The sequence below is a fragment of the Scomber scombrus genome, chromosome 23, assembly GCF_963691925.1.
Source record: "Scomber scombrus chromosome 23, fScoSco1.1, whole genome shotgun sequence".
NCBI classification, from domain to species: Eukaryota; Metazoa; Chordata; class Actinopteri; order Scombriformes; family Scombridae; genus Scomber; species Scomber scombrus.
Window position 1 is genome coordinate 12428234 of NC_084992.1, and position 23073 is coordinate 12451306.

The 23073-nt window shown below is 45.0% G+C and overlaps 2 protein-coding genes across 2 annotated transcripts; both read right to left on the reverse strand.

Moving 5' to 3' along the window:
* Nucleotides 1-862: 862 nt before the first annotated feature.
* Nucleotides 863-5859, reverse strand: shbg (sex hormone-binding globulin). Its single transcript, XM_062444290.1, has 8 exons — nucleotides 5613-5859; nucleotides 4595-4692; nucleotides 3962-4151; nucleotides 3526-3687; nucleotides 2205-2361; nucleotides 1871-2007; nucleotides 1473-1674; nucleotides 863-1309 (listed from the first exon to the last, which is right to left on the reverse strand). The coding sequence occupies exons 1-8, from the start codon at nucleotides 5712-5714 to the stop codon at nucleotides 1176-1178; spliced, it is 1182 nt and encodes a 393-aa protein (XP_062300274.1). The 5' UTR covers nucleotides 5715-5859; the 3' UTR covers nucleotides 863-1175.
* Nucleotides 5860-7416: 1557 nt separating this feature from the next.
* Nucleotides 7417-22382, reverse strand: zbtb4 (zinc finger and BTB domain containing 4). The gene is made up of 2 exons (XM_062444289.1): nucleotides 22274-22382; nucleotides 7417-16146 (listed from the first exon to the last, which is right to left on the reverse strand). Exon 2 carries the CDS (start codon nucleotides 16128-16130, stop codon nucleotides 10620-10622), a length of 5511 nt encoding a protein of 1836 aa, XP_062300273.1. The 5' UTR covers nucleotides 16131-16146; nucleotides 22274-22382; the 3' UTR covers nucleotides 7417-10619.
* Between the last annotated feature and the right edge of the window lie 691 nt (nucleotides 22383-23073).

Here is a 23073-nt window from a genome sequence, read left to right on the forward strand (position 1 = left end):
TCGTACAAAGGCTAAATACTTATTTTAAGCCTATTTCTGTCTTCTAAATATGTAATGCTGCACCCACTGAATACAGTTTATTCATATATGCTTCTTTTTTTTTAATGAACCTTGCATGAAGGACAAAAATGCCTGATTGACTGATTTATGTCAAGAATGAATTTATATAGTTTTTGTAAATGAACATGTTTCGTTTCTGTTTCTTGCATTCTTTTTCTTGTTTTGTTTTGTACTGTTTAGTCTGAATGTATTATGGAAATGTATTATTTATATAATTACCTTATACATGTAGCTACTTAAATTTATACAATAAAGGGAAAACAAACTTTTTTAGACTTAGTTCTCTAATCATAAAGCCCACTACTTTATACATCAACACACAATATCTTAAATGTCTTTCCATCCACAAGGTTAAATCTAAAACCATCCATAATTTTACTCATTTTTACAACTCAAAAAATGTCATATGTTCGGCCATTTGATGAAAACATACTTTTTTCTGCTTATCTATTTTTTTCTATCCACTCTCAGCTCAGGGAATGACACATGTAGGCTACATGCAATTGATTTTGACTTAATAAATATTAAATGAAGAGAAAAAATGTTCCTGCTATGTGGCGGTTTTCCTTGCTCCTACTCAATGTTTTATTGATTTGATGGCATCATACACATATGACTCTAACATTACCTTCAAAAATCCACTAGAGGGAGCAAAAACCATGTCTTAAATCTCTCTCAGTCTATGCCCAGTCTGGTGTTTATCATTAGTGTTCAGACAGGTTATTTGAGTCTCGTCAAAAAGCTATTACCCTTTATATTACATTAAATACAGCAATAAAATTCATAATGACGGAAAGACATATTAAAAGCAATCCTATTTTATTCATAAAACATATTGTTGCACACATCAAAGTCAGAATATCACTCAGCTATTCTGTTGTATAGTGGGAGAGACATTTATTAAACATTAATATTTTATTGTAAATTGTTCATATTTTAGAGGGTAACTGGTACAAATACCACATTTGACAACAGAATGTGTTTTAGAAGCCTGCACAATTCAGTCTCTATTCTTTACATACTTTGCATTTTTATGTCATTTTGACCTAGAAGCAAAATAATAAATGTACCGACTGCCAAATAGTTCACATACAGTATATGCAGACTTCAGTCGTTTATGCTGGACAGCTGTGAGAGGACATTGCCGTGTGTTTGAGAGCTAAATCCAGGTCCAAATCCTTCTGTTGGACCTGGATCTTCTCCAGACAGCCTGTCAAGAACTGGGAGCCGATGTTGTCCTCGCCTTCACCTGCAAAATGAAACCAGACAACACAAGTAACCTCAACTGGTGATGTGTCTGTTCTTTATGTGTGACCGTAATGTTGGAACTTAAACTTAAAGATGTTTCCCACAATTTTCAAAACTGTATAAATCATTTTTAAGCACTGTAGATCACTGCTGTTTAATCTCACCTAGGAGACCACCAAAGGCAATATGGCCCTCTCTCCATGGGGCCAAATAACCAAGTTGGCTCACTTGATTGGAAGGCATTATCTGATTGGTCCTTGATCCATCTCGAATTAAGCGTATATAACCTGTCTGCCAGCTTATCACCAGTCTCTTGAAAGTGTTTCTGATACGGACTTCACCATCTCTGCAGTTGAATGTAACCTCCTGCAAATTCAAGAAAGAAATAGAAGAGACCTGAATCTGTGGATAAAGTGTGATAAATGTGTGTATTTATGATGGGGATAACATGAAGCAAATGTTCATGTTAGCCATGTAGTGCACTCTTGCGGTGCCATAAGCAGCTTTAAACAGATGCTAGGTATTATTTGCAAATTCAGTTTGACTTGATTTATGTGCATACCTTTGTGTTATTATTGGCCACTAAAGTGAACAGCAACCCTTGCCCAGGAGCCCTGATGCTCAAAATGGTCCCATCCAGCTGACTGAAATCTCCCCACAATTCAATATTCACCCCATTCAATTCCTCAATGGGGAAAACTGTAAAGGGACAAAAGCATAATTCACATCATTAATAGAGTCTGTGTTAAAGTGACTTGTTAACAATCCAGTAAAAAGCACTCCTACTTATTGTCGATGAACATAGAGGGGCATAATATTGTTATCCAAGATGTATTAAATAACGGCGTGTCTGCCCTTGCCCATCACTTGTATAATCAGGTGCTCCATATTCCTACCTGAGGTGTTGAAAATGGCCAATCCAGTGCCAGGGAAGAAGCTGCCAGGTTGGATGTTTTGAAAGCAAGGCCAGAGCTCGTCCACGTCTGCCTCCCAGGGGAGGCTTAAGTTCAGCCAGCTGCCTCCCCGCACACAACCGTCCATGTGTGGCACAAACTGCAGTGAAGAAGGGAACAATGCATTTAGTGGAGTGAACAGCAAACAGGAAGAGTTCCCACCTGTGATTGGTTCAGAAATGTTCGAGATGTTGTTCATGCTTCTGTGAACTTGTGCAAAATGGCATTTACTTTGGCACCAAGTTGTAGGCAACATGATACCATTTAAAAATAAGTGCAATAAACAAGGAAAACAACCAGAAACATGTAAATATACATGAAAAGAAAGACAAAGAGATTTTAAAAAACAACCGTATATACATATTGTTACAGTTCCATTATCATCTGCTTAAAGAGAAAATGCACCCACAAGCTCCTTCAACATATCAGCAAACCTGACTGGTAGAAAACTAACAAACAAAAAATCAATCTTTGGGACCATTTTATGGTTTTATGTCTAGCTTATTAACAAGAATAAGTGACCAAATACAAGCAGATATGTTATAGTTTTTATACCAGTCCCTCAAGATGAACAACTTGCTTTTCAGACTCATAATTTAGAGTTGATATTTAACAATCATGCAGAGAAAAGTCCATAACAGAAGACGCAGAGATACTGACCTCTCCACTGACAGTACAGCCTCGATTAACCATAATGCAATGCACCAGACTCGTGCTGATGTAATTTTAGCCTTTCATCAAAATGAACATTACCATTACTGCTGCTCTCTCCACCTCTCTACTTGTACTGGCCAACAAGCCCATGTTTGTGGTGGTTTCCGACAGTCATTCTGGGAAATGTAGGAAATAATTGTTTAAAAGGGCACTCCAGCGATTTAGCAGTGCGCTTCCATAAAGCGAGGCACTCAAACGAGATTAGAGGGCAGAAACAAAATATCCTGACTGTAAGTCTTTAGTATGAGTCTTTTTTTTTTTAAAACACTACATTTCCCATAATGCACCAGGATCATTAACTAGATCCTCGATACCCACCTCTTTTAAACTCCACACCCCAAATTTGAAATGACATCACCAGGCTTAAAAATGTAAAAAGCTCCCTCCAGAGCAGCAGAGATGATGACTGAACGGGTAAACTGAACTCCACATTATGATGGAGTGCCCCTTTAAATCTGAGGCACGTACCGTAGAGGAAGCAGGCTGATGAAATGTGGAGCCAATCATCACAAAATAACTTAGGGGAATGCATCGAACACACAAGCTATACCTGAACAGCCATCTTCTTCTCGTCGATCAGGATCCCGCCGAGGGCCAGTCGGAGTTCACCTACAATGACCTCCTCCATGTCTTTGGACGCCAGGCTCACCACCAGCCCATTGGAGCCATCCACCTCTAAAATTACAAAATTCCCATCGTTGCTCACCTCCAGCTTGGTGGCATCAGAAGCACAAGAAACACAAGATGAATTCAGATCTAATGTTCCTTCCTTGTGATACAATCTCATCAATTTGCAATATTATAAAGTACATTTAGTGTATTTAATGTAAGAAAATGATCCATCCACAACTGTAAAGCCACTTGTTTCCAGTACAAAAAAAAATCTTGTTTCAACACCCTATTCCAATGATGTAGTCTATTTCAAGATGTTGTCACCTGATTTACTCTAAATATGTGACAGGGGATCAACTGCACTGGAAACTCACTGTGTGCCATTTCCCATCGTTGAGCTTGGGGCCACCTGCCACACTGACAAGCATGTCTTTTCTGCTGATCTGCATCTGAGGTCTTCCGTCTTTTAGTGACAAAACAAACCAGTCCTTCCCTTTTTTGGTGTCCCCATAGAAGACTACACCTTCTGGGTCATACGTCCGCAGCTGAAATGATGACTTAATACTGAAAATAGAATAGTTGTGAATTAAAATGGGAAAGAAGACAATTCTGTTAATTTTGTTGACTTTTTCTAGGGTTGCTTTTTAAATACTAACGCAAGCCAACAGTGTATCAAGCCTAGGTTAACTGACAGTGAAGGGAAGGGTATTGATTGTTCTCGAGGCCTGCAGTTGGAGAAAACCCATCAAATGTTTTTATTAAAAGTTAAAAGTCCTAATTATGTCCCTCACTAAGAGTTGCCAGCTTCCACATATTCTCCTGAAGTATATCTGTACTGAAAGTTTTATTTAAAATAAAAAAAAACAACAAAAAAATATTAAATTACTGTGTCTTGTTTTAATTTTCATCCAGAAGCCCCTTTTGCCTCTATGACAGCAGATTTTCAGTGACCATTTGATGTGAAACCTTCACAACGCAGTAGTTTTGCTCCTACTGACTGAGCCTACCTCCTGACCTCAGTGAGGTTGACTGTTATGTCGATCAGCGGCCTCCAGATGTCTCTGTCCTGTCCAAGGTTAAAGATGGCCCCGCCTGATATTTCTTTCTGGGAGACATAGGGTTCATCATTACTTCAGTGGTTCATTTGGCACTTGTCACATCCATCAAACCCTTCTTTTTTTGTTTGTTTTTGGTGGTATTTTTCTTATAAAAAAATCTTGATTGATGAAAGACTCAAATCCCATTAAACTCTAAATATCCCATTAAACTCAGTGATGAATATTATTAAATTACTAATTAATTATACCAATGGTAGTGTGGTTTACTTACATTCTTAAGATTTAATTAAGACCTTAATCAATTGCACATCATTTAAAAAGAGAATCATGCTGCATCCAGCTACAGTATATCCTTTAATATTGACTGAATAATGTCAATCTCAAACCTAATACAAACATCAATCTTGATAGGAAAAAAATATTCAGTGGAGTGAAAACAGATGTTGTTATGACACTGACTTCCACAAAAAGACAAAGTCCCAAGTTGAAATATGTATTTATTTATCAAGGAATGCTGGAATATCCCTTTTTAACTGGCACCTGAATTGCATACAGTATGAGTTGATCCAGTTTTTTACTGGCTCATTTTTGGCTGTCATGTTTCACTCCATTTTTAAAAAATCTATAAAACACAGAATTAACTTTTTAAAGTACTGCAGAAGCTCTGAGTCAGATATTTCCTACTACTTATGAACTGTGTAACCTTTTCCTAATGTTACCATATTACATAGTCACAGGAACCATTCATACTTCTACCGAGATGTAGTAACTCAATTAAAGCTACAAAAAGTACAGAGATTATAAGCCATATTTATCTTAGGGTTTCTACTCTTTTTAGGTCTTTATTTTTTATTTGGCTCATAGATTCTCTTTATGCTATCAGATAGAGCTTAATAAGAGCATTTTAGACACTTTAGTACCCTATTCACTCCAGGCATTATGATCCTTACATGACATGTGAACATACCTTATCCCGTCCGTTCCCCTGCCCCTCGGCTCCCCACCCCAGCAGAGTGAGGCTCAAAGTGAGCAGCAGTCCACCTGACATTGCTTTCCAAAACATGGCCATCCTTCAAGTGCATTCACCCACTCAGGCCTCCCAGTGTGAAGTCTCCTGAGCCCTTGGGTGGTCTGCCGACTCCAAGCTACCCTGAGGTGTCGGGACAGGGAGTGGAGAAGCTCTTTTAACAGTATGTGAAGAAGCGATGTGTGCTGGCACACTGTCCTGGGTTCAACACAGGGCAAATATGCCCTGGTCAGCGCAGGTTATCGATCCCCAAGAGGGAGCACTTGATGGCTGGGCGTTTGTGACTAACAGTATGTTTGCGAAAATGTAGGTGAAAAAACACAAGAGTGGGCAGCGTGGAAACAGCATGGGGGAAGAGTGAAAGGAAAAAAAAAGTTGCCACAGAGCGACTGTCATAATAATAATAATAATTTGGATTTCAGCACAAAAATGGAAAAAAAGTGTACATTTCCATTGTCAATCTGTCAATCCCCTGAGTTTGGGGTGATTTATGTAGCATGGACACAGCTGCAGGCAGGGTGAGTGACCTTAGCCAGACCACTGGGTTGTGTTTACCTATTACACAGGAACCTTGATTCACCACTGCTGACCATGACTCAGTGTGTGTTTGTGTGTTGGAGTGTAGAGTGAAAGGGAGAGAGATGAGAAGGCAACTGTGGTTCAAGTAACAAAACTCTTCTTTTCTCTTCTGCTGGCTGCATTCCTGTGTTACAGCCTCCTTCCTGGAAGGCTGTGATAACTGGGAAGTACTGGGGAAAGCATGCACATACGCACGCACGTACACACACACAGTATAAGTATCATTCAGTTGGTGAGGATTTAGAAGTTTATCTGTAAATGTCAAATTACATTAAAACATAAAACCGTAATGACTCTCCTCATGTGTGCACTCACAGTGTGATATTTACTGTCATTGAGTATATGCATTTGCAGCAGTCATGTCAACATGCCACATTTTCACCACTGTCATTGTTAATGTTAATCCTGAGACCCCTGCCCCAATTACAATAAGTCAAAATGTCTGCTGTAAAAAAGACTAACTGATTCGGTGTTTTGTTATCCTGGATAACTATCAATTATTTGCAGGAGAGCACTGTGACTTTAAATCACAACTATCCCCAAGGCCATGAATGCACCTTTTTTTAAATGAACGCTAACTTTTCTGGTAAATGCTTTTGAGTAAATCTAATAAATTTCTAAGATCTTGTCGCTCATATCCATAATTTCATCTGTGACATCATAAATTGAGAGTAAAAATATGAGTCACCAAACTGACTTTTCCTGTTTGAACCACAGAGTGTCACTAGTGGGAAAGTGCTTATTAAAGCTTCTGGTTCACATGTCAACAACAAACTTTCAGGACTTTCATTGTGTTTTTATGGTTTGATTGAGAAAAAGAATGTATGTGCTGTGGATAAAAGTACTTAACAAAGAAACACAATGGAGCTAAAACATCAAAGATACCTAAAACCTTTTAGCAGGGGACACAGAGAAGATTTTAAAAGAATGCATAATATAAGTCAATTGCATCAGTATCACACAATGAAAAAAAGTGCAAAGGATCTAATAAATGTGTCCGCTTTTACTGATTCACATAATTTTAGATGCACATGAAAAACAACCAATGTGACATCAGGCATCCGCCAACTTTAACCACATGGTTCATATTAAGATCTCTGGATCAAAGATTAATAGAGACATCATTTAAAAAAAAAAAAACATGAGACCAGACTAGAGCTTATTTCATTGGGTCATCAGGTTAATACTTTATTTTGTTTGATTGCAGCAAAGAGAAAGAAAGGGAGACAGAAACGAGGGAAGAGAGAGACAGAGAGAGAGAGAGCGAGAGGGAGGGAGAGAGAGAAGAAGAAGAATGTTGGAAAAGGAGACTACAGACTTTGGGAGAGCTGTGGCTACAAGCCTTTGTATCAAATCTAAAGACAAAGTCATCAGGCAACATTAAAACATCTTTTAAAAATAACATTAACATATTTTGTGGGCTCTATATGGCACAGTATTATCCTAGACATGTACACGATACCAAAACAGTTTAGCCACACCTCTACATCTATGAACAGCTTCATAGCAAACAAAGCCATGAGATCTATCTCCAAATCATATTGTCATTTCTCAAGAAAACGTTTGTTTACTAATCAAATTTCTTATGCCATAACAAGGCACCTTAACAGTTGAAATCTGGCAGATCCACATCTTACTATAGATAATTATTTTAAATATCAAAGCAGAGGCACATTCATTTAAACTAAAACATACAGTAAATAGTTGTATATTACCACCAGATTCCAGTCCAGTCACTACAATACGTCGATTTGCATGCTTTTGGTCTGTATGATAACCGTGATGGCAAACTATGGCATAAGAAATGGTCCAAAAACACAAACATGTCCATCTACAGGAATGGCTTGACATAGTGTATTGGAGACAGCAAGGCTTTTTTACACTGAAACTAACCCACAGAAAAGTGTCAAAGAACAAAAATAATAACAGGTGGCCCGTATACTGCCAAGGGATATGCTGCTTAGGCAGATTTATTTTGGTTTTCTTATTCACACAGTCACTCGCTCTCATACACACAGCACGTACGCACACACGCCAAAGGCTTGTAACCACACCCAAGGGGATGCCTGTGCACCCCTGCAGTCAGTCACGCTGTGTTTTTACACTTCTGCTCGGACCAAAAGGCGCCTCAGTACCATCACAAAAACACCCACACACACACACACACACACACACACACACACAGACACACACATGTGCACACAGACTGACACATATGTACTTCATTCGTAGGAGATGCAGTGCGCGAGTGTATGCTTGAGGGAGGGAGGGAGAACTGAGCAGCTCCCAAGTAGTGACTGTGAGGCTTAAAATGTGGCGGCAAGTTCTGTGGATTTTTTTCCAAAACTGCGGTCTATGATTAATAAAAAAAATATTAACAGAGATATGGAAGATTAAGAGGCCAGAAAATATAGAAGGAAACAGAAACAAAAGCTGTGCGCACAATGCCAGATTTGCTGAGGATATAAACGGTTAGGAAGCAAGTGTTGCTCATGCTTTGTGGATACAGAACCCAAGTTTACTGACATGTTCCTAGGACTACTGTATATATGCATACCAGACGTTATACGGTTCTTTAACAGGTTATTTGTGTCAAAACAGAAACAAAAAGGAACTGAAACCAACTCTACCATTAATGCAGCTGTACTTCATTAACCTCATGACTAAATTTACATTCATGTTTTTAAGTTTACTCCCCCTTTTTTCACTGAAGCCACTTCCATCTGGTAAGAGGGCTAAACAACATAAACAACAACATAGTTGAACAAAACAAACATATAGTGATAACACATAACAACAAAGCCCGAGGAGGGCATCCGGGGATTTCCGGCCACCTCTCTGGCTGCTAAACACAGCCTTTTTCTACCTCTTTGCAAATGACACAGGGAAGGAATGGAAATAGTTCGGGCCATTTCCAATCTTCTCTCAGCTGTTGAAAGGGATGTTTTTGTCCCCAAAGTCCTTTCTGTAGGGGGTTTTGACTCAAAGACCTACAGTTTTGTGCCCATATATTTCTTTCCCTATCCAGAATTAACTCAATACCCTGAATCCATTTTTATTTTTCCTTCCTTGCTGTCACTTTCTTCTTCCTGGCTTAGGAAACTGGAGCCTTTTCCTCCTCTAATCAAAGAGGAAAAAGCTACTCAAGATGAAGGCTGACTGGTTTTTATTCTTTTTCCTTTCTCATGTGAAGGAAATGAGATGAAGAACGGAAGTGCAATGGTCTACCAGCCTGCAATCCTTACCCAGTGGCCAGCTACATATCCAAAGCAGCTACAAGTGTCCCCTTTAAGTGACCACTACTTCTCTATTTTGTGCACATAAGGTATAAACTATAGTGAATGCTATACAAATCCTACAGTGTCATCTGGCCACAAAGTCGCCAGGTGAGTCGAGACATTAGAAGCTCAGATGATCTGTCATTGTCATAGACTTGTGTCTAGCTATAGCTTTGACTTCTTAATGATTTGGATATGAGGAATCGCTTCTAAATGCACTTCTACACACTGACCTACAGTAGGTATTCCAACTAGAGCAGGAATGCTGTGTGCGTCTCACACGGAATGATCTTAGCCATTCATGCACATACCCCACCATTCAAAGCGCACACACACATAAACTCACATACACACACACAGTATAACACACACACACACACACACACACAGACACACTCACTTTCACCCATATGCAGTAACACCTGCATATGCCCACCTCTGCATGCACAAATCCTTACATACTGTGCATATACATGCTCATATATAACCTTCATGGACAGCTTGACAACAGGATACGCCTGTATTCTCATTCGCTCATACAAACACACACACACACAGGTTTTGAGTTGCTTAATGCTCCACCTCCAACTGTGTCGAGTAAGGACTCTCATCCCTTATCCTTGCCCACACAAACCTTCCCAGAAGAGCGTTTATCCTCATTATGGGGCGACTATAAAGGGAAGCAGACTGAACTAATTTTTCACACAACACACACCCTGTTAGCAGTTCTTATTCTTATATTATAGATAATATAATGGGTCAGAGAGGACGATTAATCAAGCTCTAGATCTACGACACACTACAGCAAAACAGGAGACATGGAGAAAGGTGAGTGGAGAGTAAAGAGAGGGGAGTAATGATACGTCACTATAACATCAGCCTTTCCTCCCCGTTTCTTTGCTCCTTCTCCTCCCTTCACACCCTCTCCTGATTAAATGCCTAGCTCTGATCTCTACTGAATAAAAGAGAGGCAGGGGTACTGTGCAAGTGTACTCAGTGACCCAGTGATCACACACCCCCTCCCGCTCCCATCCTAAACAGGCCAGGCCGTCCCCTTTAAAATATATATTCCTTGTAGTGCTTCTGGGTCCTATGGTTTGCCGCTGCTGCTGTCTCGTTGCTTCTTGCCGCTGCCGCTGCTGCTGCTGTAGAGGCTGGGATTGGCCACGAGGGGATGAGGCGCTGCGCTCATGTAGGGCCCAGCAGCGGCTGTGTAGTTGAAGATGGCGGGGAGGAAGGGCAGAGGCTCCACTTTGTCCCCTCCAGGTGCCATCATATTCAGAGCCACAGGAAGAGCCGCCAAGTTATAGGGGTAGGCCAAAAGCTGGGGTCCATAGAGCAGCTGGTAAGGGTCTGGATAGAATGGCAGCTTGGCCAAGTCCCCGCCATTAGGGACCATCACCTTTCCCAGCGGGCCGAAGTGATGAGCTCCAGCAGGATAGGAGGACATGAGCAGGCTTTCTTCCTGCTTCTTACCAGAGTGATAACTGTCCGGCACAAGAAGGGGTAGGGGATAGTCCTGGGCAGGGAAACCCACTGGTGTGACCTCCCCCTGCTGGGGACCTCTGGAAGAAACAATGTCCTGGTGCTCTGGCTCAGGTGGTTGTGGGGCTCGGGGGAGAAGCAGAGCGTGGGCAGAGGGGCGGTCACCGGCCCCAGCTGCTCCAGTGGGCAGTGTGAGTCTGTCGAGTCCTTGTGAACTGGAGTGAACCTGGCGGTTGGCTTGAGCTAAGAGTCCAATAGTTGTGGGGGACCGGCAGGGGGACTTAGGAGTGTGCCTGTGTGAGGAAGGTCCATTCATAGTGGTTTGAGTGGGGATATGCTGGGGGGACGGCACAGGGCTCAAGGGCTCCTCTTTGGGGACCAACAGAGCAATCTGGTCCTCAGGGGCATGTGCAACTCTACTCATTTGTTGAGCCCTCTCAATCTCTTTTTCTCTCTCTTTTGCCATTTCTTTGTCCCTCTCCCTTTCTCTCTGTCTCTCGAGCTCCCTCTCCTTCTCTCTTTGCCTCTCTATCTCCCTCTCTCTCGCTAGTATAGAGGACATGGTCAGGTCTTGTGCTTCGTTGGGAGAGGGGCTCCTGGACAGGGATGGAACTCTGAGATCTTGGACCAGCGGTGGTTCCTCATAACCTGCATGCAGAAATACACCACTCCCACCCTGCCTCTCCCTGTCCATAATGACCCCATCCCGTTTCATGAATCCCCCCTCGGAGCTGGGAACTGTTGTCATGGAAACAGGAGGAGCAGCAGTGGTTATTCTGGTCTGTGATGTCATGGGCATATTTGGAGAGGTGTTGGTGGATGCCACGATGTGCACAGGGCTGGGTATTCTGTGGATCTGGCTGTCTAAGTTCTTTTTGCTGGGGGTGCGGTAGTCCAGACATTCAGGTCCATTCATGACTAACACGCTCTGGAGAGTAGAGGGTGCGGCAGGCGTGAATTCGGGTTTATTGGGTGTAAGGTTAACTGGGGTTTCTGATGGAGGGTCTGCAATTTTTGGACTCGGCTCTCTCTCAGGAGCTGGATATGTGAGCTCTGTCAGTTCAGTTTTGTCACTGGATTCTGACATCTGATGTTCATCTGTCGGTTCACTGAGATGGTCTTCATGCTGCTGTGATGCCAAACAGTCGCTGGGCGGGTCTGGTGTTGAATAACTAATAACCGAAACAGACAGAGCACTGGGAACCTGTCCATTTTCAGTCTGTAGGTCTCTGCTAACAGTCTTAACAACTGTCTCTGCTGTTTTTTGCTCTGAGTCTTTATCTTCCTTTTCCCTCTCTGGGGAACTGCTTAACTCATGGCGTCGGATATGGCGGGTTAGTGCTGAAGACGTCTTGCACACCTTATGACACTGTGGACAGGTGTGCCGTGATAATGCTCTCCTGCTTAGGCGACTTGGACTAGAATTTCTCCCTAGTAAGCCCACTTTTTCTTCATCATACTTCGCTATCTCTGGCACAGATTTGACCCCGACCCCTTCCACTTGTTCGCCATGGGCCATTTTAGGGGGCACAGAGGGTGCCTCAGTAGGCTTGGGATGCTGGGCTCTCTGGTGATCTTCCAATTTATCCCTTGAAGGGAAAGTGGCTCGGCAGAAGAGGCATACAAACTCCAGCAGATGGCTTAGCTCGTGTTTGTCTCGCTTCCTGGGGCTTGAGAACCAGCGGCCACATGTACCACACTCTGCTGCATTCCCATTAGTCCACGGCCGCCTCTTTATTCCCGTAGGAGCCACTGAGGTAGACAGAGGAGGCTTTGGAGAGTGCAGAGGAGGGGTGGAAACCTCATGACAGGCCTCCTTAACATGTTTTTCGGCTTCTTTGTTTTTGTCCTTTAAAGGGGCACAGAGATATTTTTTCTTTTTCCCCTCCCCCTTTTCCGTGTTGGCTTTAGACAGTTGTCCAGCCTCCTCAAGCTTCCCATCCTCTTCCTCATCTTGTGATTTCTCTGTCTCTTTATTCACACGGTTTTTAAGCCTCTCTGCTCTCCTCTTCAGTCGGATGGATCGCTTGTACTTCAGTTTTCTCTGCCAGCTCTTGACCCTCTGCAGATGTGCTTGGGCCTTTTTCTTAGGCTTGTACGAATAGTAAGGCCGCCATAAATTGTCCTCTGTGTCATGGTCACTGTCTTGTTCACGCACCTGTCGACGGAAGTAGTACTCCCTCACTTCATCAGGAGATTTTGAGCTCCTTTTCCCAACCTCATCCTCTTCTTCTTCCTCATCCTCCTCCTCACAATCTACTTCTTTGTCATCAGTCTCTGCTTCCATGCTGGCTCTGTGGTGGACGCGGTGTTTATGGTGATGGTGGTGGGAGTGAGAGTGGCGGAGTTCCTTGGCTTCCCGCACAGACGATGCTTCGCTTCTCTTGTTTTTTGGGGGGGAAAGGCCCTTGTCTCTCCTGAGGTCTGTCTCAGAGATGCTACGTTTTACTATGGCTTCCTCACCAATACGTACAGTAATCTGGCACAGTGGCCCTGCCTCTTTGACCTGTGACCCTACAGATGTTGAGAGCTGCTTTGAGTTGGAGTTGTCACTCTTGCCGTGGGACCTGCGTGATTTGTGAAATGATCTGCTTGTCTCTGCATCTTGTCTACCTCTTGAGCCCTCCTCTGTTGTATCTGAACTGTCTCTGGATCTCTTTTTGTGGTTGTCTGAACTGTCTCTTTGTTTTTTGATTGACCTGGGAATGCCCTTATGTGAAGTCTGACTGCTGCTGGTTTCAGAGGACAAGCTGTTCATTGGGCTTTTCTCACTTCCGGAGGAGACCTGGTTGCTATGCACAATGACGGAGGATGACACTGCTGTTCCATGAACTATGACAGAGGGTTTTGTATGGCCATATGTTATCACAGACGGCATGCTTGTGTCTGTGGCACTCCCAGTCTTAGGAGTTTTGGTTTTGCTGCTACTAGACATTTTGAAGCTGCCACTGCTTCTACCCTGCTCTAACTCACTGGCCTCACTTTCATGTTTTCGAACTTGGGGCACTTCTGTTTGGGAGAGGGGTGTTAATGGGGAATGGTCCCTGTGCTCAGAAGCCCCAGAAACAGGGAAGCCATCAGGGAAGGCATCTGGGTCAGGCTTTACACTCTGAGGGTGGGACCCACTGATGAGGCTTTGTAGGTCTTCAGGTCCCAGACCACAGCCCAGGCCAGGCAGTGATACGGAAGGTGTTTCAGTTGGCGGCATAAGCAGGCAATTATGCAAACTGTCACTGTATGTCTTGTAGGGTCTCTTCTGGGAGCGCATGGGGAGAAGACGGTAAAGCTTGAGGGCATTAGCCTTCTGCTTATAACCTCCATTAGCTGTCTTTTCACTGGAGATGAGGCTGGGGTTAATGCCGTGAATAGCCTTCTGGTGTGTTTTGAGATTGTAGTAGGTAGCGAAGGCATCCCAGCAGAAGATGCACTGGTAGCGGCGTTCTCCCGTGTGCCACACCTCGTGCTTTGTGCGGTACTCAGCCAGGGCAAAGACCTTGTCGCAAAAATGGCATGGATATTTGCGGCGCCACGAGTGCACATTTGAGTGACGCTTGAGGCTGGATAGGGTCATGTAGGAACGCTCACACACAGAGCAGAAGTAAATGACATTGCCATCTACCACCTTCACAAAATGGTTCTCATCACTTGCCAGTAGCTCAGTGGCTGCTGCATCATCACCTTGGATACGTGCCAGTAGGCTCCGTGCTTTCTTCCCTGGCCGCGCCTTACTGATGTCTGTTTCTCCCACAATCATCCCCCCCTCCACTCTCACCTCACCCTCCTCCAGCGGCTCCTCCTTTGGATGCACACTGAGAGATGGAGGGCTGTTGGAGGGCAGGCCTGGCACCCTGCAGGAGGCCTCGTGGGATTGCAGTCTCTTGCTGTGGATGAAGACTTTGCCACAGAAACGGCAGCTGAGGGCGCGGCTGCCACGATGCAGCCGCATGTGGACCGTTAGCGAGGAGGCTGAGCTGAAGAGTCGATGGCACACCCCGCAAATCAGCTCGGGCTTCAGGCTGTCAGTAGGGGAGTAAGAGGACGAATGAGGGGGGGCAGTGAGGCCCTCAGATGGGGGAGGAGGAGGTGGTGGTAGCGGGGGAGGGAGGTGGAGGGTGGGTGGGTGGAGACTTGGTCCATGAGGGCTTCCCACCTTCCCAGCTGGTCTTCCTGTTATTTTCTCTCTCCTCTCTGCATCCCCGCCTCTCTGATAGGCCGATGTGCCCAGACTGAAGAGGATCTGGGCAGTTTGAGAGGGCGAGGCTGTACCGTTGGTCACCCTGTGCCTTTCATCCCATCCATCACCACCATAACAGCCCCCTAAAGACCCGCTGGAGGATCTTGGGGGCGACTTGTGAAACTGAGTCTCTGGATTGAGTTTGGAGCACTTGAGAGGAGGCGGGGATTTAATATCCTTCCTGATAAGTGCATGAACAGTCATGGGAGATGAGGAGGAGGAGGGTGAAGAGGACGGAGAGCTGTCGTGCCTCTGGGCCTTAAAAGGTCTGTGCTTTACGTCCATGGTAGCATCCAGTTTCCACAGTGACCCCTCATCTGAGCTCTTAGAGGATGGTCGTCGCCGGTGGGGGGAAGGGGAGGACGAAGAGGAGCTACGACAGTGATTTGGAGACGTCAGAGAGGCTGGCAGGGGTCCAGCACTAAGTGGGAAGCTTAGGGTGATTTTTGCATTTTTAGGTCCATCAGCCATGTCCTCCAGCCTGTCCTCCATTATGGCCTCTCCTCGGCCTCCATGCCTTTTACCCTTCATCTCAAGCTGCTCAGCTTCCCCTTCCTCCTCCTCTTCCTCAGGCTGAGAGGCCACTCCAAGACAGCGGACTGGTTTGCGTAGCCCTTTGATCTTGTTTGAGCTGCAGAAATTGACAGGAGTGTGTAATGGTGACAAGGCCCTGAATGGCTGAAGAGTGTCTCGAGCCACTAATGACAGCAGCGGGGAAGACAAAGTTGACAACTGCTGACTCTGGTGGCACGTGGTGTCCTTAGTTGCAGTATGTGTGAGGTTGCAGAGGGTAGTTATCCCAGCAGCCAGGTGTTGTTCACTCAGACGTGGCTGAATAAGGCCCGCATGGAGGGGGTCCCACACCTTCTCACCGGACACCATGACCAGCCCCCGAAATCTGAAAGAGAAATCAGAAAAGACGAATCAGCATTATGAACAACAAAAGATAAAAGTACGACACGCACATTTACATCGACACGAAAGTAAAGAATTAACTTTACACTCAGAGCTTTTGCAGTCGCAGTCCATGACGCTCATGGAACACTTTAGAGAAACTGAGGAGAAAACTAAATGCCCCAGCAATGCTGAACTCTAACAGCTCAGCCAGGAATGGTGAGTGAACGGAGGGAGAGGGTAGGGGGAAGGAATGAATCTGCGGCAGTGCTGGTTTAGATTTCAGCGTGCCACAGCCAAGCCTTCAGAAAGGCATTCCAGAGATCCATCTCTCTCTCGGCTGTGACACAACGTTCCCTATGCCTAATTGGAAGGCGTTCAGATTTAATCAAGATTTCCTCAGAATAGTGTGTTGACTTAGATCCATGGCCCTAATGCACGTAAAAATAGTCCCGCTCTCTTGCTATTTGAGCAAGAGCCTTGTTAGCCATTCCTGGCAGTGGCTAGTGTTTGCTGGGCATGACTCTAACCATTTATTTGTGAAGGCAAAGGCAGGAGGCAAGGAAAGAGGGGAAGAGGAGAAGGGAGGGAGATTGCATGCATGTGCACAGAGAAGGGGTGTTTTTCCGCCCTCTGCATCCGGTACAATCTCAGCTAAGCTGTAGGAGATGAGCGACAGGCTATTCTCATTTCCATTCTAATTCAACTGCCATGGTAGCGGATGCAGTCGTCCTGCAATTTCTCCGTAAATATTACAGCTGCAGTATCACATGCGATAGGCAATTTTCTGTTATTACTTATTTAAAATGGGGCTATTTATTTGGGTCTGCAGATTGGTGGGGAGAATGGAGACAGTATAAGGCCATAATGATGTGACGAGAAGAAAAATCCTCAGTCATGCTTTTCTGCCTGCGTTTTCAAGCAGCAAGGCAGCCAGGAAGGCAGGCCGCTGTAAAATTCCACAGGCAGCCCTGAACAGGCAGAAACTAGGTCAGCACTGTTATTGCAGAGGGAAGAGGAGGGAGAGAGAGAAAGAGAGAGAGAGAGAGAGGGTGAGGATGAGGGAGGCTGAAAGGGTGATAGAATAAGGGAGAGAGAGAAAAAGAGTGAGGGTTAGTGAGAGAGCAAGAGACAGAAAAGAGAGAGGAAGAGGAGGGGGGGGGGGATTTGAAACAGGAACAGTCAGACACACTGCACCGTCAGACAGACAGGAGCCCAGGCAAACACTAACACACATAAGAACAACCAGCACACATGCAAACACACAACCACGCACGTACACTCAGACAAACAAACATTCATGTGTACACAGTACTGTATATACACGCATACATGCCCGCAGGCAAGAAACACAGGTATAAACAAAGTAGTTCGACATGGATGGGCCCACCTGGAAATGACATCAAAACCAACATCAAAAAAGCTGAGATTGAGGGTACAGGTGAAATTAAGTGTAGTCAAAAGAAAGAAAAAGGAGGACAGGAGTGTCTGTTGATGACGTACTTAGTGCAGGCAGTGACACATGCTGTTGGGTGCACTGGGACAACCAGTTCATGACAACCTGTGGCTAAAAACAAAGATGCACAATCCTGTCTCGCCAGGCTTGCAATATTTTGCCGCTCTGTATTGAAAGAGGCCTTCATTGTCACTCACATTTGCTGAGCGATAGATGTTGTGCAGGAAATCCCTTATGGCAAGCGCCAGCCTGCTACAAGTGGGCGGACACACTGAGAGACAGTGCTTAGGCTAAAAATTTCACCATCTCATCTGATGCTTGCGCCGCGGACAGGAAAATGCGTATGACACCCCCTCGCTATTTTTCTTTATCTCCCTGTGACGCACACAGCTGCTGCAAAAGCAGAGACTGCACGACACGCTGGCTGACTGTGACAGGCAGCTTTAAACACGCTTTTAATGCGCTGGATTTAATCATACACAAACAGAAGTGTGTGCACAAACACATAGGACATGCAGAAATAAAAACACTTGTACCTCTTTTTTATTTGCTTAGATGTGTGGATGCACACATACGTCCTTTCCTATAACTCATAGGCAAACAAATGTGCCCATGAATGTGGCAAGGACCCTAAAGCAAAATCTAAATAAACAACAACCCTGTTCCAACACCTCTCTGCAACAGGATGTTCTGCGCAAACAAACATGTTGGTTGGCCTAAGAAGTGTTCATCTACTTACGCTTGTGGCACTAGAAAACCGCACAGTGCGAACAGGTGCTCAGCTGGTGCAGGACAAATTACTAACTAGACTCAAGTAAACACAAAACATACTATACCAAACGCATTGGCTTTCATAGAACGACTCCTCAGTGACAAGCAGGGGGAACAGAGGCATACTTTTAGCCATGCACTGATTCAATTTGTATTCCATATCGAATGACAAATGTGAGACAAAAGTAAACACTGTCTGCTTTTGATTCTGGGAATTTTGCTCTTTTGAAAGTTAAATCTTTAGAAATTGCACTAACTTGCATATTAGTTTCCCTTTCTCTGCACGGTTTCCCTTTTGAAACTAATCAACAGTGGATAATCTTCAGATTTGATCATCTTAACATAGTGACTGCTTGAATTTTTGGGATCAGTTCAAAACAGCAGAAGTTTTACTATTTAACTTTGAGACACTTTTTCCATTTCCATCTGAAAAACAGGGATGACTTTTTACGACCTTAGAAACCATTAGTTCGTAATCCACTGAATTTAAATGGACAATCAGCCACTAGGAGCATCACTGCTAATGTGGCCTTGCATAACATAAGGCAGGACGGCAGAGGAGTTTGGCTGATATGCCAGCTCAAGGCCATGAACCAGCCGTTGAGCAATCTGTTTATTCCACACTGAAACTGGTACTTGTGCTGGCAAACAAATAACCATTAAGATTCAACAGCGAGGCTCTTTTTTTTTTTTTTCAACGTCTTCCATATCGAAGAAAAAACCTCAAAAATCTATCCCTAAATTAGTCGATATGATGCAGTTGTTTTAAAAGCAAATGCATGCAACCAACTATTTATTTGGCTGTGAAGTAAACAATTTGCTCCTATCCTAATTGAGGATTAAAGTTCTGATCATGGCAAATTACATTTTTAATACTCTTTTAGTGCCACTTAATTTGCTTTCACATTTCGATGTGATTGTAAACAGCTGACATTTGTACTGATGCTTGAGTCCAGCTAAGTTAATTCTGCTTTCCCTGTACTCTTGGCATCAATGGATAAATCCAGTTGATTACAACTTGCGTCTAATTTTCATAATTTTGTCCCTCGTTTCTATCAGTTATAATATAATTGTGCTCACTAAAGTAATTGCTGACATCTGGGAACACGGGGATGTCGCCACAGAAAAATCAGATGGAAGCAAAAAGCACGAGTGGTCAGACGGCAGGTTGTAAACGAGCAACAGTTTAGCCACATTATCTAAATCACTTGATTTTGGCAGCGAACACAACAGCGAGCACACCTGAAATGTGCAGGATTGCAGGAGCTGCACAGGAAACCGGTGTGTGTGTGCGCCCACAGTCACGAGAAGTAGTGCAAATCATAAACTGAGCCAGGAAGTCGTTCTGTACACTGTGGGGATCGGACAGGTTGGGTAATTATTTTATTGTTCGCCTTTGTTTTTTTTCTCTTCTAAATAAGTTTGACCCGTCTGACCACCTGACTGCTCGGGTTTCCTCTTATTGCACTTATTTTTTAGTGATGTCATCGTGTCTCTAGATCTTAGTCATTTACATGGTGAGTGCAAAATTATTAGAACAGCCGAATGATGGCCAAAAAAATATGAAATTAAAGTTGTGATGAAGCAGAATTAACTGTTGACTGTATGTTTTACAGTGATATGCCATCACTGTGTGCAAGGGGTTATGAAGAGTGCCTGTGGGGCGGAATGTGGGGGGCCTCGGTGTTCCAGCCGGTGAGCCAGCGGCGAGGAGCATGTGGGAAGAGGAAGGTGTCGGTTGAGCTTTCTCCCCAGCGAGGGGCAGCCAGAGGGGCCCAACTATCAGAGCAGCAGTTGGTCTGTGAGGAGGAGGGTGTGAGTGTGTGTGTGTGTGTGTGTGTGTGTGGGTAGGTGGGTGGGTGGGATGGGGGGCATCGTTAGCAAGAACCGCTACTGAACTCTCCACAACCCCCCGGCCAAGAGAGCGTGTAGGAGCCAGCCAGATGGGATAGAGGGAAGGAGGGAGGAGGTGAGGGGAAGGGAGGTTGGTATGGGTCGGGGAGTGGTTGAGCGGAGGTGGTAGCGGTGGCTGTGGTGGTGTGTGCGGGGGAGGTAGGGGTAACTTCAAACACATCTCTCCCATGTTCACATTTCATGGTTTCCTTGTCTTTCAGATCCCCCTCAGCGTGACTGACTGCATGCCCCTCGTCCCCTGCCCCCCCACCTCCCTCCCCACGTGTAAACTGTCGTATCGTGGTGTTTTCGCATGCCGCTCCACGCACCAGCGAACCTGCCCATGTCTAAAACGCCATACTCTCCACGGTCTGTTAGCTCTCAGCCCAGCACGTAATTCCCATAATTCTGCTCGCTGCAACAGAATCACGGGAGGCATTAGGAAACAGTAAAGCCAAAAAAAGTAACCCAAGAGAGCAGTAACACTACACCAGTGACCTTTTTGAGGTAATTTCCCCCCAAATCATTTTCAATTTCACGCGCAGCCCTTATTGAAGGTGGTGTGAAAGCCCCATTGGAGTTCTCAGCCTGAAACAACTGAGAAACATTTGAGTATTAGCACAGCTGAGCCAGAGTGGTACGCTACAGCGGTCACCACATACTGCAAGGTGACAAAATGAAGCGCTGCACCAGTTTCCTGAACACACAGCAACATCCTTTGAGTTCGAGGCTTATAGAGAAACTGCTGAATGTAAACAAGGCCGAAAGCCAAGATGACTTGGTCTTGCGCTCTGTGAGAGTTGCACGATAGCAGAAAAAAAGGCCCAAACGCAAACATAAGCGGACTTGATTTATCTTATGTGTGGCGTAAACACAGAGGAGCAACTATAAGAGCTACAAGAGCTTCCCTCTGCTATGACAACATCATCAGTGTGACACCACGGAGCAACAAGAAAGTACACTTCCTACTGTCTGACCTATGACCCCTACCCCCGTGGCACTGTGGATCATATTTTCCATACATTGAGCACAGGGGCTTGGCTTGGCATCCGTGGAAACAAGGAATGTGGAGTAGTTGGCAGCAGATGCTCTGCTGTTTTGGAAAAAAAAAAAAAAAGAAGTACAGCTTAGGGCAGCAACAACAGGGTTGGTGCCATCAATGTGCCCTCTGCAGCTCTATGAGAGGCAACCTCCAGCAAAACAACAGGCTGGTAAAATGGAGGACAAACTGGGCGGCCCAAAACCGAAATAAGAGACAGAACCGGTCGGTGGAACTAGAGGTGTTTTCCATCACCTACATTCAAGTTTTTTTTCTCCCCCCTTCAAAATCACTTCTTCTAATGTTGTTAATAAGTTGATGGACAGGGGTCGTGGACTGGCCCACCATGTTAAGACCCCAACAACAAAGCACACATCATGTGTAACGCCTGTTCTGACGTGTGCTGGCCCCCCCCTCCACCTCCCCCCCCCTCCCCAAACCCCCCGCCGTCCCCTTCTCCGTGTCTGCGATGAATCACAGACACCACGAGAGGCTTTGATAAATTAAAAGTTTCATCACAATCTCAAAACGAGTCATCGCTCTTGAAAAAGAACTGCGTGGTGCGCCAGCGACAGAGGGGAGGATGAGGGAGACGAGGCCTGTTATTGGCACACACACACACACACACACACACATACACACACGCACACACATATACACACACACACACACACGCACACAGACAGACCCAGCTCAGGCACACACACACACACACACATAAATATGCTTCCACAAACACACACCACACTGCATAAACACACTAACATGCACGCACACACACTTACACTCACGCCCCAAACACACGCACGGTTAAAATAAAAACCTTTTCCTCCTCTTCAAGCGCGGAGCAACCACCGCCACAGCAGCGGAGTGAAGCAGAAAAACAAGCAGGAAAACAACAAAATTTCAGTCTCTCTTCCCCTCTTATTCTCTGTCTGTCTCTCAGGAAGGCAAGCATACAAGAGAACGTACCTCGGAAAACCTCCTGCTGCATCTCTGCTGCGATGTGTTCTCTCCCCTCACACTCCCTCTCTCCCTCTCTCTCTCTCTCTCTCTCTCTCCCTCTCCCCCTTGGTCTGTGTATGCGCACGTCTGAGTGTGTGTGTGTGAGAGGCAGAGCGAGAGAGAGAGAGAGAGAGAGAGAGAGAGGCAGAGAGAGAGAGAGGCAGGGAGAGGCGGCGCACACACATACACACACACACACATACAGGCAGCAGTGTGTGAAGACAGAGGGCAGGAGCGATTCTCACACTCGAACTTCGTCGCTCTCCCCCTTTTTCTTGCTCTCTCTCTCTCTCACTCCAGTTTTTGCCTCTGACACACGATTCTTAGTGTTTTTGCTCTTTTTTTCCCAGCAAGTGAATCTCCCCCTCCTCACCAAACCCCACCACCACCTCTGCACCCCCCCTCCTCAGCCAACTCTCCCCCTTCCACCCCCCACCCCACTGAATCCAATCTTCTTTTTATTTGGAAGTGTTGTTCCCTCTCTCCTCTCTCCCTCTCTCTCTACACACACACACACACACGCACACACACACGCACACACACACACTACTTTATATACACAAAGCCCAGTGATAGGGAGAGGGAGGGAGAGGCAGAGGGAGACAGAGTGGGAGAGCAAGCAAGCAAGAGGACGCCATTTAAGCAGTTTGTTACGAGCACTGCAAGTCCCCAAAATGGCTGAAAACAAACAGGAACCACGCCAACTCAAAAAACCTGGGCACAAGGACGGACGGACAGGCAGACAGCGAGGGAGCGAGAGGAGCGTG

Bases quoted from the DNA above. Each gene is read 5' to 3' on its own strand.
- shbg (XM_062444290.1), bottom strand. From the start codon at position 5,714: ATGGCCATGTTTTGGAAAGCAATGTCAGGTGGACTGCTGCTCACTTTG. The intron at 4,693-5,612 runs GTATGTTCACAT...TATGTCTCCCAG, and splicing joins AGGGGAACGGACGGGATAAG to AAAGAAATATCAGGCGGGGC. The intron at 3,688-3,961 runs GTGAGTTTCCAG...GATGCCACCAAG, and splicing joins ACGATGGGAAATGGCACACA to CTGGAGGTGAGCAACGATGG.
- zbtb4 (XM_062444289.1), bottom strand. From the start codon at position 16,130: ATGGTGTCCGGTGAGAAGGTGTGGGACCCCCTCCATGCGGGCCTTATT.